General features: G+C 52.9%; 1 protein-coding gene across 2 annotated transcripts; it reads left to right on the top strand.

Moving 5' to 3' along the window:
* Positions 1-377: 377 nt before the first annotated feature.
* Positions 378-12,373, top strand: CUNH3orf18 (chromosome unknown C3orf18 homolog). 2 transcript variants are annotated; one of them, XM_052719815.1, is made up of 5 exons: positions 378-628; positions 2,112-2,428; positions 5,725-5,750; positions 6,348-6,495; positions 7,452-12,373. In XM_052719815.1, the coding sequence occupies exons 2-5, from the start codon at positions 2,255-2,257 to the stop codon at positions 7,530-7,532; spliced, it is 429 nt and encodes a 142-aa protein (XP_052575775.1). In that variant the 5' UTR covers positions 378-628; positions 2,112-2,254; the 3' UTR covers positions 7,533-12,373. The 2 variants fall into 2 exon arrangements, with proteins under 2 accessions (XP_052575775.1, XP_052575766.1); XM_052719806.1 differs by having other exon boundaries at positions 382-628; positions 2,112-2,488.
* Positions 12,374-17,684: the final 5,311 nt, after the last annotated feature.

Genomic DNA, 17,684 nt, shown 5'->3' on the forward strand with positions numbered 1-17,684 from the left:
AGTAGAAGATTAAGCCAGCGTTCAATTAGGCTTCAAAGACTCCTCTAGAGCTCTCGCCAAACCTCTGTACCTATGCATTTTCGGCTTACAAGTCTGTCCCAGTGCGGGCGGAGCTGGCCAGGACCCGAATTCTGGCCCAGAAAGGATCTGGCCACCTACAGTCCGCTGCCCAACTTCCGGCAGGCCACCAGGGTCAGAGGTAGTCTCTGAGAATCTCTTTTGGCAGTTCAAAAGGGTTTCAGCTCCTAGCTCTCGTTGGGGGCGGAGCTATATCCGAGCGACAGGCGAGTAGGCCAATGCTGGTCGAGTTTTAGGCCTGGCACCCAATCAGGACTCGGAGGCACGGAGGGGGCCGGGAGGCAAGGCACTCCGGCTCCTGGGATCCCCCGAGGCTGCTCATCCCAGCCCCACCCCCTCCATGGTCCCGGCCCAGCCCACCCCAGCTCAGGCTGTCAGCCGGTGCAGGCTAATACTAGCTGATCCCTGCGTTCAGGGAAGGCGGACCTTGGGTCGGACCTGTCGCCCCCAACGCGCGGGCCTGGGTGTTCCCCCCGCCCACGCCTCCCGCCCGCCCGTCGCTACCACCCTTAGCTTCTCAGACTGAGCTCCGCGCTCCGGAGAGGATTAAGTAAGTGCCTGAGATCGGCTGCTTCTGAGGAAGAATGGAAGAATAACAGGGTCGTGGAGGCGGGCGTGGGGACTGAGGCAGGGAGGACTGAGAGACCTGATGGAGAATGGCATGCAGCTTCTAGGAGGTCGCGGTGCCCACCACTTTCACCCCGGTGTTCTTCCCTTCCCCTTTGGACCCCGAGGCAGGCCAAGAAAATAGTCAGCAGGATGCCTTCTCTCCCTTTGGCTCATAATAAACAGAGACTCGGAGCTAAGTTAAGGGTCTGGTCCAAGGTCATGGCTGGGATCAGTGGCAGAGCCCAGAAGTGAACCTGAGACTTCGTGCTGAGCTAAGCTGGAGAGGACAGAGAGGAATAAGTCTACTCCATGCATGACCCTTTGCCAGTTTTGCTCCTTCCTAAGGGACCATGATGTGCACACCTCTCACGCATAATCTTGCATCTGCAAGATCCTATGCACACCTATGAGCTACACAGAGAAACATGTATGTAGCCATAAGCTAAGGATCCTTTTTATCTAGGTCCGCCCCTCTGCACCTCTGCTAGGACTCCTTCCCACTCTGCTTTACCTAAGACCCACGGGGCTGAGTGATCTCCACCCTCTGCTTCCAAAATAGGAGGGAAACAGGAGAAGGCGTTTCAAAGTGGGCATTTCATTGCTGCCTTTGCAGATGTAACTCCTTGGCTTACTTCTAGGAGTGAAAGGAGGTGGTATATGACCACTCCTGCCAACTACCCTGCCAGAGGACCTAGCTCATTCCATCCTTCCTGCCTCTCAGTATCTCCACACCAGCCCTACCCTAGCCCCAACCACAGCCTGGGACACACAGGTCCAGTGACTGCTGTGCCTCCCTCCTCCTGGCTTGGTGGTGGTAGTGATGGGGATTTGGAACACTGACTCGGTGCCTCCTGGGGACAGGCCCTGTGCTCAGCTAAATTCCCCCCACCCCGAGGGACTTGTTCATTCTAACGTGCCACTAACCCTACAACACCGTGGGGTTGCTCTTACCATTTTCCACTTTGGAAAAAAACTAGTGGAGAAAAGTGGTGACTTGTGAGAGGTTATCCAGCATGTTCAGGATTCAAAAATCAGATCTGTCTGAATCTTAGGCAGGCGTTTCCCATCAAGGAGGGAAAAGGCTGCAGGGTTTTGTTTTCCCACGCAGGATGAGAGACGTGTGGGGTGTAAGGAATGAGGAGGTAGGAATGGGAGAAACCGAGAATGCAGAGATATGCATGCAAGGGTAGACTTTTCCCTTCAGGCCTCTGCATCTTCTCCCATCTTCCACGTATGATCGATATAACCATGTTTTCATGCCCCTGTATCCATATGGGAAGCATAGGCAAATCCTGTGTCTTAACACTTCCTGAACTTAGCTCCATCTTGAAATCTTTACCTCCTCAGTGCTTTCAGATTCTAGAGTGATTTATCCCTGGCTATGCCCCTAGCTGTAACTCTTGCTTTTGTTCTTGCCTTTCTAGAACCCAGGGAGACAGGGGTCTCCTGTGAAGGATTCGGCTGTGCCAGTGGTCATCACGGTGGCGGGGGCTGCAGCCTTGGACACTCCTCACGTCAGAAGTCAGTGGGCAGGTTGACTGAGCGCTGGCACTTTCCTAGCATCAGCATGAATCCCAGGGGCCCAGCTACTCAGAGCTGGTTCAGCAGCCACCCACCCACCACTGAGCCTGACTTGGAACCTGCCGCTGAAGGGTCTACCACAGAGACCACCACCCTCAGCCCAGAAACCACAAGCTTCAATGGCACCAGAATCCCTGATGTGGCAGGTGGTGCAGCCGGTGTGGGTACCATGCTTCTGTCTTTTGGGATCATCACAGTGATTGGCCTGGCTGTGGCCATGGTGAGAGCCGGGGCAAGCTGGAGAAGGCCCAGAACACTGTCCTTTGGGGGGAGGGTGATTAGTGTTTAGACTTATAGACAACCTAATTAGAAGCAATTGTCCATTAATGAGAATACAATTCCCTCCCACCTACCCCCAAGATTTATTTACTGGGACCCAGATAAGCAATTCTAACTGGAGGAGCCAGGAACGCGTCTGAATAATACATGGTGTTTTGAGCTGGGGCATATAAGATTGGGATTGGGGAGGGGTCAAGACACAGGGTCTTGACAGGCAGAGTTTTAAGGCAGATAGGAGGTTCTGTGAGCCCCATGCAGGGCAGTGAAGCAAAGGAGTGTGGGAGTTCCAATAGCAGTAGAGGCCAGAAGGTGGTTGGGCTATTTTATGGGCTACAGAGTCTGGTGGGATGCTTTAGCCATGGCCGGCTGCTAGCAGTTCATTTATGCATTTTTTCGGTAATTATTTACTAAGTATCCTCCTTTACCCTTGGGACACAACAGCGCCGGAAGAGACAAGGTCCTGACTGTGTTTCTTGTGACGAATAGGTTAATAGGCAGAGGGTTTTATGTGGGCTGTGTGGTCAGAGACAGCTGAGAAGAAACATCAGAGCTCTGACTCTAGATAGGAGCCTGACCTCATTGTCACAAGAAGGGGCAGGCAGCCATCAGAACAGAAGTGATCTAGAAGAACACTGTGAGTATCCTTCTACAGTGACAGACACAAAGAATGTCACCAAAGAGCCACTAAGGATTGTGCAACCGAAGACTAAGGAAAGTGGGATGCACCTGGAGTCCCCTAGAAGGCCTAGTAATGATGGCATTGTGCCCATTGCCCTTTACAATCAGTGGGTGGCTAGCCTTAAGCTCAGGAGCATGTGGATCTCACAAACAGCTGGACTGGGGCACCAGGGATGTAGATCAGTAGTCAAGTGCATGAACAGCAGATGCAAAGTCCGAGCTTCAGTCGTCAGCACTGGGCTAAAACCAAACAAAACACACACACACACACACACACACACACACACACACGCACACGCACACACACACACACACACACACACACACGCGCGCGCACACACACACACGCACAACACGCACACACACGCTCACACACACAAAAGGCAGGGATAGTCATCCAAGGCCTGGCTAGAGCTAGTGTTAAACTAGGGCTGCCATATGGGCCCTGCAGGCTCCGGATGGATGCCAGGGAACAACTGCTGGCTGGCCAGTAGGGCCAGGATGCATCACACACAGCGGGAGGCCAGGAAGGAGAGCTCTCCTGGGATAGGAATGAGGGAGATGGTGGTGCTTCCCCTCAGCACCCGTGTGATGGCTAAAACAGCCGGAGACACCTTAACCTCAGGGGCAAACGGCTTAGAGTCTGTCTCAATTCTAAGCAAAAGATTTTGACAAGGAATTTGATAAGGCTGCCTTGCTCTTTGTCCCTAAGGGACATTTGACGTCCCAGAGTGGACGTCCTTCCCACCAGAAGTAGAGGGGCAGAAGGTGGCAGGGCAAAGCTAGTGGAGGGCAGGAAAGAGCTCCAAGGCACATAGGGGAAGACTTCTAGAAATGTCCCAAATGCCTCTTCCATCCCCTTATTACCAGCCTTGAGCCATGCCATGGGCACATGGAGGAGTTGATGCCAGCCTCATGCCTCATACAGGAGTGTGAAAAGAGCTTGGTACAGGTAGGAGCAGAGCAGGAAGGCTCCGGGAGACGTGAGGCTGGACAGTGAAAGGCAGGGAGGTTTGGAAAGGAAGTGGGAGCGTGTCCTGAGCTGGGGTGGAGGGGCCGCAGGGCACAGACATGCAAGCTGGATGGAGTTTCTGTCAGGCTTTTCCTGAGGTTATCCTGAGTCACAGACTACAGGGGAAGGGAGAGATTTGGCACAAGAGCCGCGAGGCCAAGGAGCAAAAGCAGAGGTACTGTGGCTGGCGCTCAGGGTGGAAGGGGGCTGGGGATGACTCAGAGACCTGAGTGTCTCTTCCATCTACCCCTAGGACAGCAAGGAGTCACTCCCTGGAGCAGGTGGGTGAGCTAGGGACATTTTAGCTTTTTTTCCACTTGAAATCATATGGGAAAAGCTCTTGGCCAGTTTGGGAATTAAACAGATTCAAGCTATGAGTTGGCTACAAAAATTGTGGGAGCCACAGGGGCTCAGAACAAACTTGAGGATGTGGTTTTCCCCAAGCAGAAGCTGTCATACTCTTTTTGTTGTTTTGTTTGTTTGTATTTTTAGAGACAAGGTCTCACTATGTAGCACTAGCTGTCCTGGAACACACTCTGTAGACCAGGCTGGCCTCGAACTCACAGAGATCTGCCTGCCTCTGCCTCCCAAGTACTGGGATCAAAGTTATTCATGACTCCACCTGGCTGTCATATTCTTGACATTCAAAAATTGTCGGTTTGGGGAAGAGCAGATGGTGGCAGTAGTCCTTGGAGTCCCTGCCTAGACGTGGTCACCTAAATATCCCCACCTTCTCTCTCTTTGGTGTTTGGTACCAAGGCTCCCCACTCCTGCCTGGGAGTTCTAGATAGTATCTGATTGTCAACCTTTTACTTTTGTGTCTGGACAAGGGAGGGAGGGACCCAGGGACTTTCTTAGGCTCCTCTAGCATCAGAGTTCTGAGGGACAACCCTGGGGCTCAGATGTGCAGAGTCTTGCCTAGAGCCACTGTTCTGCGGCCTGGCTGTTGCTGACCTACTGTTGATTTTGCCTGTAAGGGCTTCAGTGAGAATTGAGGGGAAGGGACATGCGGAAGTCTTCCCTTTCCCCTTCAGCACTGAGGAGTCCCAGGCAGATGCTGAGTGGGAGGTTAGTCAGGATTTGGAGAGCTGGAAACAGTCAATTCCAGACAGCCTTAACTAATTTTCCTATGCCTGGCCCCCATCTCCAAGTCTCCAGTCTGTTGGCATCTGAAGATATCGAAGGACCCAGGTGTGGTTGCGCAGGCCTGTAATTCTAGCACTCGGAGACTGAAACAGAAGGATGGAGAGGTCAAGACTGGCCTGGGTTACATAGGGAATTCCAGGCAAGACTAGGGTAATAGCAAGACCTTACTGAGGCAAGGGCTGGGGTGAATGTTAAGCATACATGTAAGACATCTGTATGGGATGGGGACCCCCAAGTGTTCCTTCCTCTCTTCATCCCCTACAGTTCCCCCACCCTGAGGGCGTGCTGGGTTGGTGGGGATCTCCGTTTCTCAGCAGCTGATGCTGTTCCTTCTCTTGCAGGTTTTATATATCAGGAAGAAGAAGAGGTAATTCTCAGATGGTTCCTGAAGCTTTCGCCCATAGGAAGGGCTGGGCTGGGATCCAGTGGATATGAGTGTGAAAGGAGAAAGAGGCCCAGCACTAAGGCTCCTCTCACTGGGTGTTGGGGGCGGGGTGGAGATCAAGGCCTCTTCCGCCCACTCGTGACTGGGGATGGCCACTTTCACACACAGGCAGGCAGGTATGAAGATTCTGAGAAAACAGATGTAACCCTGGCATTGGGGTATGGGGAAAGAAAAGAAGGGTAGGAATCGTCACCAGCCAGCCACCCTTGCCCTGATGTCTTAACTTGGCTGCCACTGGCTCCCTTCCTCTGCCTCAGTCCATAGAGGCTGGGATTGCAGGAGAATCTTGGCCCAGGCAGCCCTTGTGGCCCCTATAGCCAGAGCCTGGAATGGCTAGTTGATCATTCTAAGGCTACCCATCTGAGAGTCAGATTGGTACTGTAGGTTCAAAGATGCCTATCAGTGAATCCTGAGGGAAGACTTGGGGTACCTTAAACTTGGCGTGTGCCTCTCTTGGTCACCAAGACTGAAGGAGGAAGGCTCTGTCCTACCCCCAAACAGCCTCTGTCCTCCCCCTAGGCTGGAGAAGCTACGCCACCAGCTCATGCCTATGTACAACTTTGACCCCACGGAGGAGCAAGATGAATTGGAGCAGGAACTCCTGGAACATGGGCGAGATGCAGCCTCCATGCAAGCTGCTGCCTCCCTGCAGGCCACACAGGGCAAGGTGGGCACTGGCCAGTCTTCCCACCCAGCCTGGATCTGACCTGTCTCCTACTACCCACCCTCCATCCTTTCCATGCATTTTGCCAGCCCTTGCCAGGTGATGAGATGGCAGCTTTGAGTGTATGGGTCTCTTCAGAGTTGTTTAGAAAGTGCTGGAATTATTCTGTGGCTCTCACAGACTCACTGTACAAAGCCAGGCTTTGTGGGATCCAGCGTGGCTGGGCTCTGACAGCCTGTAGATCTTGGAGGCCCAGTTGGAATCTCTAAGCCTGGTTTTCTCGTCTACATATGGAAATCCCAGTTCTTCTGTTAACCCTCATGTACTAGCTGGGAAAGCAGAAAAACACACAGATGAAAACTAAAAGCAAGATTAACAGGGCCAAGGACTCTTAGGTTTCTCGTGTCCCTGAGGATCGATGGACTTGAGTGAGTTGTGAGTGGGATCAGGTTCTTCAGCAGAGGCATCTCTGAGTAGACTGGTGAATCCTTGGCTCTGACGATCTGGGGCAGTGAAGACCCAAGCCAAACACTCCTCCTCGCCCATTCCCTTATCCAGTCAGAACCACTGGGCAACCTCAGCACTGCTACCACTCTCCCAGATCCTCCAAAGCCAGAGTACCATGAAGGGTCCGGGCCTGTCTTTGACCCGTCCTGGGGGGAAGAGGGTCAGAGGTGAGATCTTCCTGCTGGCAGAAAGAAGTACATGCCTAATTAATTCAATCCTAAGCCCGTAGTAAGTGCTGCCAAGGTGACAGGGCAAGCTGGGAATGGCTTGGGAGAGGGAGAAGCCATAGGAGCCAGGTCACGTTTCTAGACCGAGCTTGGTGGAAGGGCATTCTAGGCAGAAGGCATAACTGGTGCCAGGCAAAAGCAGGCACCAGGAAATGAGGGTGGAAGTGACTGGATCAGGGACTGGCTTTGGTCATGGTTCTGATGCCCCTGCCTGTTTCCCTGCAGAGCACCCTCCCTTCCCAAGGCCCACTGCAGAGGCCTAGCAGGCTGGTGTTTACTGATGTAGCCAATGCCATCCACGCGTGAGTGGCCTGGACCTCTGACAAAGACACCCGCCACAGTGCCAGCAGCACTGGCTGCCCACTTCCTGACTGTCAAGATCTATCTCAGGACCTGAGCCATCGCCACCACAGGACAGGAAAGGGCTGCAACAGACACCAGCTGTGCTGAGGCCCCACCCACTGACTCAAGCTTGAAGAGAGACCTCTGACCAGGCTAGGCATCTGGCCACTGACTTCTCCTGAACCGATGGCCCGGCTCGGAAGGCAGCCCTCGTGCAGGAAGGCGAAGAGCCACTGCTGGCTTTCTGGTCTCCTGGCCATACCCCTCACGTCAAGGTCTGCTTCTGTTGGGAAGGAAGGGCACGAGCTTGAAGGGCAAGGGAGAAGAGAGGCAGACTCCCCTCTATCTAGGACTGCATTTTTTTTTTTTTTTTTTGGCCTGGGGCCTGCTCTAGGGTAGAGAGAGGCAAACCCTAGATGATAGGGATGGGGCATTGCAACACCTTTTGGGAAGGGTTCTTTGTTTGTTTTTTGAGGCAGGGTCTTGGAACTTGCTGTGTAGACCAGGCTGGCCTCCAACTCACAGAGATCCACCTGCCTCTGCCTCCTGAGTGCTGGGATCAAAGGCGTGCGCCACCACATTCAGCTAGGGCAGCACCCTTTATAGGCCCAGGAGGCCCAGGGACAGAGCTAGAAATGCCCAGTAGATGCCAGGAAAAGGGCTACACAAACCCAGGGCAGTGCATAGTTAGGATATTATGGTGAGTGGGTGAGCACAAAGTCTCCCAGCCACATGTCACTGGCAGCCAAGGTAGCTGAGGGAGATGAAATGGGAGACTGGGTATGGAAAGATGCATTTCCCTCAGTTTGTGGAGAAGGCTTCATGCATGTGCATGAATGGGCTGCACACAGACGTGTACCTGTTCCAGCATAAGAGTAAGACAGAGGCTCTCTGCATCGGCTCCACCTGGCAAGCTGACTCCCACCCCGTGGTATGCAGTGGAGCATCACCATAGGCTGCTTCCTCTCCTTCAGTGCTCAGGGCTACACGGAAGAAGGAAACAAGGCTGGGTTCCTCTGTCCACTGTGTTTCTTCAGTGGGGTCCAAAAGCTGGCCTGACCTGCTTCCGGAAATAGCTCCCTTCCGATACGGGGTTCTGGGAGAGGCCTTTGGTCCAAGGGCAGTCTAAGGCCAGAAGCTAGTAGGAAAAGTTATGGTTGCCTGGAAAAGATTGTCCTTTGAGGAAAAGACCCAAGAAACCAAGTCTGGTTTTAGTTTTTCCCTTCTGCCCTAAATGCAGGAAGGGGCATTCGGTGTTCATGGAATGTGGAAGGGAGTCTCGGCCTTTGGTCTCCTTCTCTGTCTTGGAGGCACGAGGTTCATACCAGGGGCAACTGGGCAGAGTAGATCACAAAGACGGGGCAGTTTTCTACACTGGGACTCCCACATGAGCATGCACAGAGGCGCATCCCCAGCGTCACCACCATCGCTGTCCTCTGCTGGCTAGAGGGGATGCGGGGGTGGCCCATATGCCATTGGGCAGATACCACACATCAAGAGGTGAGGGGCTAGGAGGATCCCATGGGGACTGCTCTGGTTTTATTTCTGCCTCTAGATGCTATAAATACGTTAGCACTTGAGCAACTGGAGGACTGTGAGTAATTTAGGATGCACAAAGCTGTAATTTAACTCACAGCATCACCATGTGTGAGAGCATTAAAGATGTAATTAAGATGTTTACACAAAGAGAATGGAGTCTTTGACACTTGGGGTGCAAAACCCCAGGAGGGGACACAGTGGGTGAGGTGAGGATCTGTGGGAGGCCTGGGGACAGTCACTTGGATCCCAGCTATGAGAGGCAGACAGCCCAGCTGTTTTTCTTGTTCTATCCATGGAAATGCTTTGGCCTGGAGTTCAAGGTTGCTCTGGGGCCTTGTGCTTCAACTCGGAGATGGAGTAACAATGCCTGGAACATCTGGGGGGTGGATAGAGGCCAAGAGGACAGAATCTTGTGAGATCAGGTGAGGAAGAGGGCTTGATCCCCGAAGATTGTGGGGTGGCATATGGTGTCTCAGGATCCACAGGAGCTGTGTCTGAAATTCATAAGTAAAATGGTTTCCTAGGGAGCACAAAGTACAAGGTCAATGGCATGGGATGGGGAGTCAGTAAGGTTCTATGTATGGGACCCACCTGCTAGGCTCAGAAAGATTTAGAGAATGACACCATGGTGACCAGTTTGCCCAGGAATGTCCCAGTGTTAGAGCTGAAGGTTCCATGAGAGAGAGCTAAGGTTCAGACTAGCATGATGGAGACATAGAGGGGGTTAGCCTCCAAGTTCCATGATGGAGGGCTGGGTGAAGGTGGGGAATGTGGGTTATGGGATAGGACTTTGGGCAAGGCTGAGAACCATGTACCCCATGGGCCATGCACATGAGTTACAGCTGGACCTGTCAGTGATGGATTTGCTGTTAGGGAAGACTCTCCTCTCAGAAGATTGGCGGGGGTGAGGAAGTGAGCTGTGTGTTCCCACATCATTAGTCAAGCCCTTGGTTCAGGTATGTGCGTGCTGCAGACCGCTTGGCATCCTGAAGAAACAGTCCTGGGGAGTAAGGGAGACCCCAGGGACCAGGGATGATGAGGGTGTAGAAGAGCCCCTGTGTCCTTCTCTTCTGCTGCATGACCCAGGCCCCTTTCCTGAAGGGCGGGCCTGGCTAAGAGACAGACACAGGCTGCTCTCTGTGAGTGGCGGGCCACCCACTCATAGACTGTGCCCTCACAGTAAATTGTCCCTTCTACTCACTTGGTTCTGTTTTCTAGATCTTTTTCCTACTCTCAGAGGAAAACCAAATTCCCATGTCTTTCACAGAGTGTAGGGTTGATAAATATTGGGGTGAAAGGTTCTGGTGGATATATTCTCCTTGAGGAACCAAGTCCTCAGTGGTGACTGGGGCAAGGCAGAATTGCCCACCATTGCTGCTTCTAAGATTGGCAATTGGGTCCCTCTGAGGAAGGCCCTCCCCCTCCCTATAATCAATCAGACTCTGTGTTTCTTTGTCTCTCTATCTCTCTCTGTCTCTGTCTCTCTTCCTCTGTCTCTCTGTCTCTGTCTCTCCCTCTGTCTTCCTCTGTCTCTGTTTCTCCCTCTGTCTGTCTCTGTCTCTGTCTCCCTCTCTCTCTCTCTCTCTCCCCGATGCATAAAATCTCTCTTTGTGACTGGCAACCAGGGCTTCAGGTCAGAAGCAGCAGTGGCTGTCTGTGGGTGGTGTCAGGGTGGATGTGGATGGAAGCCTTCAAAGGAGGCTGTCTCTTGTTTAATACAGTGAAGTGTCACCTTGGAGCCAAAGTGAATAAAGTAATCCCATTGCTTGGCTGCAGGCAGACAGTGGGGATGCCTTCAGAATGTAAAGGAAAGCTCTGGTCGGGAGAGCTCAGAAACTCCTGCGGTGTTCTGACCTTCCTGTAGGTTCCTAGAAACATTTCCCTCCAGCCCAGTATCCCATCAGAGAGCCAACCCACACTGCACTTTGTTCTACATGGAAGAGAAAGATGCCAAGTAGAAAAAAGACGAGCAAGCGTGTCCTGTGTGTCCATATCTTTATGTTTACAGATAAAGGCAGAAGGTGAGGCCAGGGAATGCCTGGGGTGTTCCAAGGCTCAGGCAGACATCCCTATGCTATTCCGTGAAGCTGTACCCCTTTGGCAGGTCTCAGTGTGTGTGTCGGGGGTGGGACTTGTCTAAGTATGTCTGAGGGAAATCCCTCTGAGGGCTCAGGCCATGGGGACAGCTGCAGGTGGGACAGCTGTGGTTTCCCCGAGAATGCTCTTGAAAGGCCACACTGAGAAACGAACGGGAAATATGTGAGCATCAGGCACAGGGAGAGGAAGAGGATAGGGAAGCACATGGGGCCCTTAGGCGTGACTAAGCAGGATTAGAACAAGTGCCATCCCACCGGGGACTAGGTTTGCCCTTGGCATGCACCTCACTTCACCTTCAGAGCTAGTTGGCAGTGATCACTGCCTCTTACTCCTTAGCTTGGGTCCTGCAGAGGCAGATCGGGGTAGGGGACAGCATTCCTTAGGGACACCATGATCACCCCTCTCAAGTCTCCAAGAAAGCTAGGCGAACAAGCAAGCATGCAGAGTAAGGATAAGAATCTCAGAGAAGGACTGGGGAGACTGCTCAGTGGTTACAGCATATGCTGCTGTTACAGAAGACCTCAGTCTGTTCCCAACATCCATGTCAGATGGATCACAACCCCCTGTAACTCCAGCTCCAGAGGACCCCTCTTCTCGCCTCCATAGGCATCTGCACTCATATGCACAAACCTATGCATACAGATAATTTTACAAATTATGAATAAATTTTTTTTTATTATTTTTAAAAGACTCCCAGAGCAAAGTCCAGTGCTGGAGCCTTCATTCAAGAGAGGAACTGCCAAAGAGGTAGAGGAGTCGAAGGTTCTGAGACGTGAAGGTGGTTTCCTTCCCTACCCAGCATACAGTAGTGTGTGTTAGAAAGCCCACTTCTCAGAGCATCCCAGTCTGCAGGACACGTCCCAGTTCTCACAGTTCATCTAGGAAGGTGACACTCTTGGAACTTAGTCGGATACATGATTGACAGGCCTGAGATCCCAGTATGATGGACAGGAGGAAGGCTGGAACACTGTGAGGTCCCTCAGAGGTCAGGGTTTCTGTACCTGGTGTTGAAGAGCTGGACCCTGCAGGCAGGGGGTGACTGAGAGAGGCAGCCTTTCTCTGGGGCCAGGGATCCTATCTCTGACCAGTGGGTCACAGCCTGGACTAGTGTCTTAGGGTTTCTATTGCTATGATAAAACACCATGACCATAAACAACTTGGTGAGGAAAGGATTTGATTTCAGTTTACAGTTCCACGTTGTTGTCCATCATTGAGAGAAGTCAGGGCAGGAACCCGGAGGCAGGAGCTGATGCAGAGGCCGTGGAGGGGTGCTGCTTACTGACTTGCTCCTCATGACTTGCTCAACCTGCTTTCTTACACACCCCAAGACCACCTGCCCAGGAGTGACACCACCCACAGTGAGCTGGGTCCTCCCACATCAATCATTAATCAAGAAAGTGCACCACAGACTTGTCCACAGGCCAGTCGGGTGTGTGTGTGTGTGTGTGTGTGTGTGTGTGTGTGTGTGTGTGTGTGTGCTGGGGGGGGGCAGGCATTTTCTCAGTTGAGGTTCTTTCTTCCAAAATGACTTTAGCTTGTGTCCAGTGGACAGTAAACCAGCCAACACAGCACAGTCCTCACAGTTGGAGGAAAGCCCCGGACAGCCTGGACGCAGAATCAATCCCAAGAGGGCCTCCTTCCAAGTGCCCCCACAGTGTGAGGTTTCTAGAATGTGTAGGGTGTAGAAGGGCAGGGGGAGGGCTGGGACGCAGCTGAAGTCATAGTGAGTCCCCGGCCTCTGGAGTCCTGTTCCACCGCACAAGTGAACCTTCTGAGTAATGTTTGCTGGTGGGCCTACATAGGAGCGGTATGGATCCTCACAGTGGCCTAAAAGCTGACGGCAACAAACACGTCCCAAAGTGGTCAGAAACATAAACAGGCCAGTTCTAGAGTTGTGGAGGGTTTTGGAAAAGGCTGAGAGTCTGCCTGGTGGGTGGTAGTGAGCCTGGAGAGAGCTGAGACAATCTCTTGCTTCCTGCTGAAGAGAATGGGTACCAGGCCCCCTGTGTCTGGGAGCTGGTTTCCTGAGGTCCCAGACACATTACTACATGGTCTCCAGTCTAGATCTCCACATCAGAGCGAGACAGGAGCGTCCCTGGGCCTCTTCCATTCTCCCTGGTCACTGGTGCCTTGCTCCATCAGGTGACTCTGGCAGGCCTGAAGATCCCTCTGAGAGTCTAGGTCTGACCTCACATCACCCCAGCCATCTCACCACCACCCCACTTGCCTGTCCTAGATGGAATCCAGGCCAGTCCCCAGGGACGGAAGTCTTGGCAGAAGCCAAGATTTGGGCTATATTCCACGTGGCGAGAGTACCCAGGCTCCTCCCTGCTCTTTTCAGAACTGCTGGGTGCTCCGCAAACACCTCTGCAGCCTGGGTGCTCCACAAACACCTCTGTAGCCTGGGTGCTCCACAGACACCCCCGCAGCCTGGGTGTTTATAGTGCACTGGGATGGATGGGTGAGGGGAGTCTGAGGACTCTCAGACCCTGACACAAGAGTCTTTGACATGTAGCATCCTTTCTTCCCTGGGCTTCTCAGACCTCAAGGAGTACCCAGGACTAAGCAAGCATTTTGTATGTGAGGGACTTCCTGCCTTCCAGGACTGACTTTGCTTAATTAGAGAGAGGTTATTGACCAGAGCTGCTCCCAGGCCCCGAAGTTTTACTCAGGGAAGGCTGCCTGGAGGAGGCACAGGGCTGTGCCTAATCACTTTCTCTTTCTGCTTCCTAGCCAGGATGTGGCTGTGGTTGTGGCTATGACTCATCTATGACTTTCCCCAAGAAATCCGTGGAAGAAATTAGCTCTCTCCCAGCAAGCACAGCGGCATCCAGAAGATGCCACACTCTAGGCAGATTTCCTTGTATTGACCATCCAAACTTACCATTTCTAAGCTGGGTATGGTAGGTCCCTCATCTACAGCCTGGGGATGAACTTCTGTGCTCATATAAACTAAAGCTTTCCCCCAGATCCCGGAGCCCTTTGGGTCTGAAGCAGGGGATGAGGGTTTTCCCCTCATAATAAGGTGTCCTAGGGAGGGGGCTTGAGAGTCATCTTAGAGGCCTGGCACCTATGAGCCTAGAAGGGGCAAGATGGTGGGTGTAGAAGGAAGCCTGCCTGTTTGGCACCCAGGCACCCATCTGGCTAGATGACAGAAGACAGGCTTAAGCAGAGGTCGGGTGAAGGCCTGGAGTCCAGCTGCCTGCGCTGGCGGGGCTGGGACCTGGAACATCCTCCTGCCATAGACACGATCCTGCTGGATGTGACAACTCACAGGGAGCTGCCTTGTGATGTGGAGCCACTGTCAAGGAAGACAAGAACGCATACTCCTGGCTCAGCTCGCCCTCCTAGGGACCTCCCCCTGGCCATCCCCCACCTGGCTGCTCTTCCTGACCCCTCAATGCACTCACCACTCACGCTCTCTCTTCCGGACTCACCTGCCTTTTGATCTTTGACCCAGCCAGTAGGTTCTCTCTTTTGCTTAAAACAAGGCAAAGTGAAGCTGAGCCTGGCAATGAGTTTGAGACCCAGCCGGGCTACATTATAGGAAGAGCCTATCTAAAACAAAGACAAATAGTACAAAAATGAGGAGACGGGGGTGGGGTGTATGCTGGAGAGATGGCCCAGCGGTTAAGAGCCCTGGATGTTCTTCCAGAGGTTCTGAGTTCAATTCCCAGTGATCCCATGGTGGCTCGTAGCCATCTATAATGAGATTTGGTGCCCTCATCTGGAGTGAAGGCATACATACAGGCAGAACACTGTATACATAATAAATAAGTAAATCTTAAAAAAAAAAAAAAAAATGGGGAGGGGAAGGAGGAGAAAGAAGAAAGCGCCAGACAGAACCTGAGAGTAACTTCTCATGGCCGGTGCCCAACCTCCTGCCTGCTACATAGTATCTGCAGCAAGCCAGGTACTTCCGCCCATCCCCCACTCCAACGCCTTTGTCAGAGAAAGTACAGGTGTGTTCAGAGAGCCAGGGACTAGTCCAGGATCACATGGCTGGGAAGCAGGATGGCAGGGGAAAGCCTGGGAACATGCCGGGCTCTTAGCAGAGCTGATGATACCCGGGAAGGCTGCTGATTTCTCAACCCCCAGAACATTTCCTGTAGACTGACTTGCTTTTGGAGACCCCATCAAAGAGATAGCCCGCTCCCTTGGTCCAGGTGAGATGAAAAGGTACTGAGCAGCAGGTCTGAATAGAGAGGCAGAACTCACACCTGGAAAAGTTGGCTCAGAGGAGGCCCCCCACCTGTGTTCACTACAGTGGGGGAACCCACAAATACCCACCGTGCCCCTCAACTCAAGGGCGTGAAGTAGGCATTGCAGCGGCTTCAGCTGGTAACTCTGGCCCCAGGGCCCTTGATCCAGGCCCAGGGAAGAGTGTGGGGATGGCAGTCACCCTCGTTGCGATTCTGCGTGATTAGCCCCTCCAGGAGGCAGAGGGTCACCTGCATGGCAGAGGAGATCTAGGCCCACAGTCTGGGAACATCAGGCTTCCAGCTGGACTAGGGCCTTCTACACCATTCCAGACAGGAGCTCCCGATAAGTTCTAGAAGTGGGGGTTCCGGAGCCTGACAGGTCGCCCGCAGGCACTTGGATCCCAATTGGCCTTACAGCCTCTCTCATAGCAACTATGATGCCACCTGCTGGCAACTCCAGGCACTGGCAGCCTCAGCCAAGTACACTGGATGGCCTAAGAGCTGTCCTCTGGCCCCACTCCTTGAACCCTCTGCTCTCCCATCTCCTCTCCCCTCTCCTCCCCTCCCTCTCCCTTCCCCTCCCCATCTCCCTCCATAAACCCCGGTCATGTGCTCTCATATGCTGGCACTGTGCTCTCACCGACTAGAACACCCCTCCTCGTCTCCACATCCTGGCTGCCTCTCTCACCTCGCCCTGGCAGCCATGCCACTACCCAGGCTTCTGTTGGGCAGGGTCCAGCAGGGCCCACCCTTCTCTCCTGCCATTAGACTGCAGGACCTAGAGAGCCACAAAATGGGCCAGACCCTCCCTGCCTGGCATTCACTGAAAGACTCATTCACTGAAGGAAGGAAGCCAAGAACATAAGATTATGAGAGATTTAAGAGATTTACCAGCAGCTCAATAATAAGTCAATAAAATGACACTCTGAAGTCCTGCCGAGTGAGAGTGTGTGAACCTCCTGGGTACTCACAGACAGAACCAGAGCTCTCCAGTCTCCCAGCAACCTAGTGGACATCCTTTGTGTGTCCAGATTACAGATGGAGAGACAAAGGCACAGGACAATAGGGCAGCTTAGTATACAGAACTTGGCCCCAGGCAGGTTAACCCCAGAGCTCACTGCCAAAATTTCCAGAGAAGGAGAGAATATTCTCCAGAGCTGGAGCTGCTCCTCGGCTGGTGATCTGTTCCCTTCGGCCACTCTGGATTTGTCCACATGAGGTCCCCTGCTGGGCTCTGGTGCTGATGGGTGCAGATGGGGCTGGCTTTGGAAGAATCCCATCTGTTGTGAGAACCAAGGCAGCAAGACTGTGAGCAATGGCAGCATCCCTCACCAGGAGGCGAGGAAAGGTACAAGTGAGGTCACGGGGGGAGTACAGAGGAGGACCCATCACTCCTGAACGGGGCAAGGGTTTTGTTGTGCTGGGCCTTGCTCTGGGTTGAATTAGGTTTGATATAAAGCTGTAGAGGTGTGTTTCCAACTGGGACAAGCTTCTTCAGAGGCAGGCCACTAACAATGGTGATCTGCAAAAACTCCACTATGTGGGATCCACGCCACATGACATGCTCATTCTGCTTCTTTCTAAATTGCCTTTCCTGGGACTAGTGCTGGTAGAGATGAATCTATTGGACACTGCCCTGAGACCACACCTGTGTCCCTAGCTCCTACCCTCTAAGTGGTAACTTTTCCAAGTCTGTACAACGTGTGAGTTGGAATCAGGTTCCCTTGGCCAAAGGAGGCAGCAACAATATTTGGAGAATTCCCACTGTGACCACCAGGTGGCAGTACAGGTCCAGAATATTGGGTCTAAGGGTGGCGTGGTGGGTGATGAGTGGGAATGAGGCTGAAACTGGGTGGGGAGTTCCTTGACCGAAATTTAGCCTGGAGATCTCACTTCCCTCCTCCCTCCCTCTCTCCCTCCCTCCCTCCCTCCCTCCCTCCAACTATTTTAGGATTCCAGAGGTTCTGGCATTGGGCACACTAAAGATGTCTGCATTGGGGGAGGGGGGGCAGGGGTCTTGGTCCTGCCTCAATTGAATGTACCAGGCTTTGCTGATTCCCCATGGGAGCCCTCGCCCTTTTGGAGGAGGGGATGGGAGTGGGGGGAGACTATGGAAAGGGGAGCGGGAGGAAGAATGAGAGGGGGATCTGTGGTTGGTATGTAAAATGAATAAAACACATTTCTTAAATTAAAAAAAAAAATGCCTGTGTTGTCTGCCAGGAGCAGGTCTGGAGTGGAGTTGGGTCAGGATGACTGGCTGCTTTGGAAGCCTGAGCCT

Source organism: Peromyscus californicus, unplaced genomic scaffold (assembly GCF_007827085.1).
Source record: "Peromyscus californicus insignis strain IS unplaced genomic scaffold, ASM782708v3 Scaffold_11__1_contigs__length_118956290, whole genome shotgun sequence".
Taxonomy (NCBI): domain Eukaryota; kingdom Metazoa; phylum Chordata; class Mammalia; order Rodentia; family Cricetidae; genus Peromyscus; species Peromyscus californicus.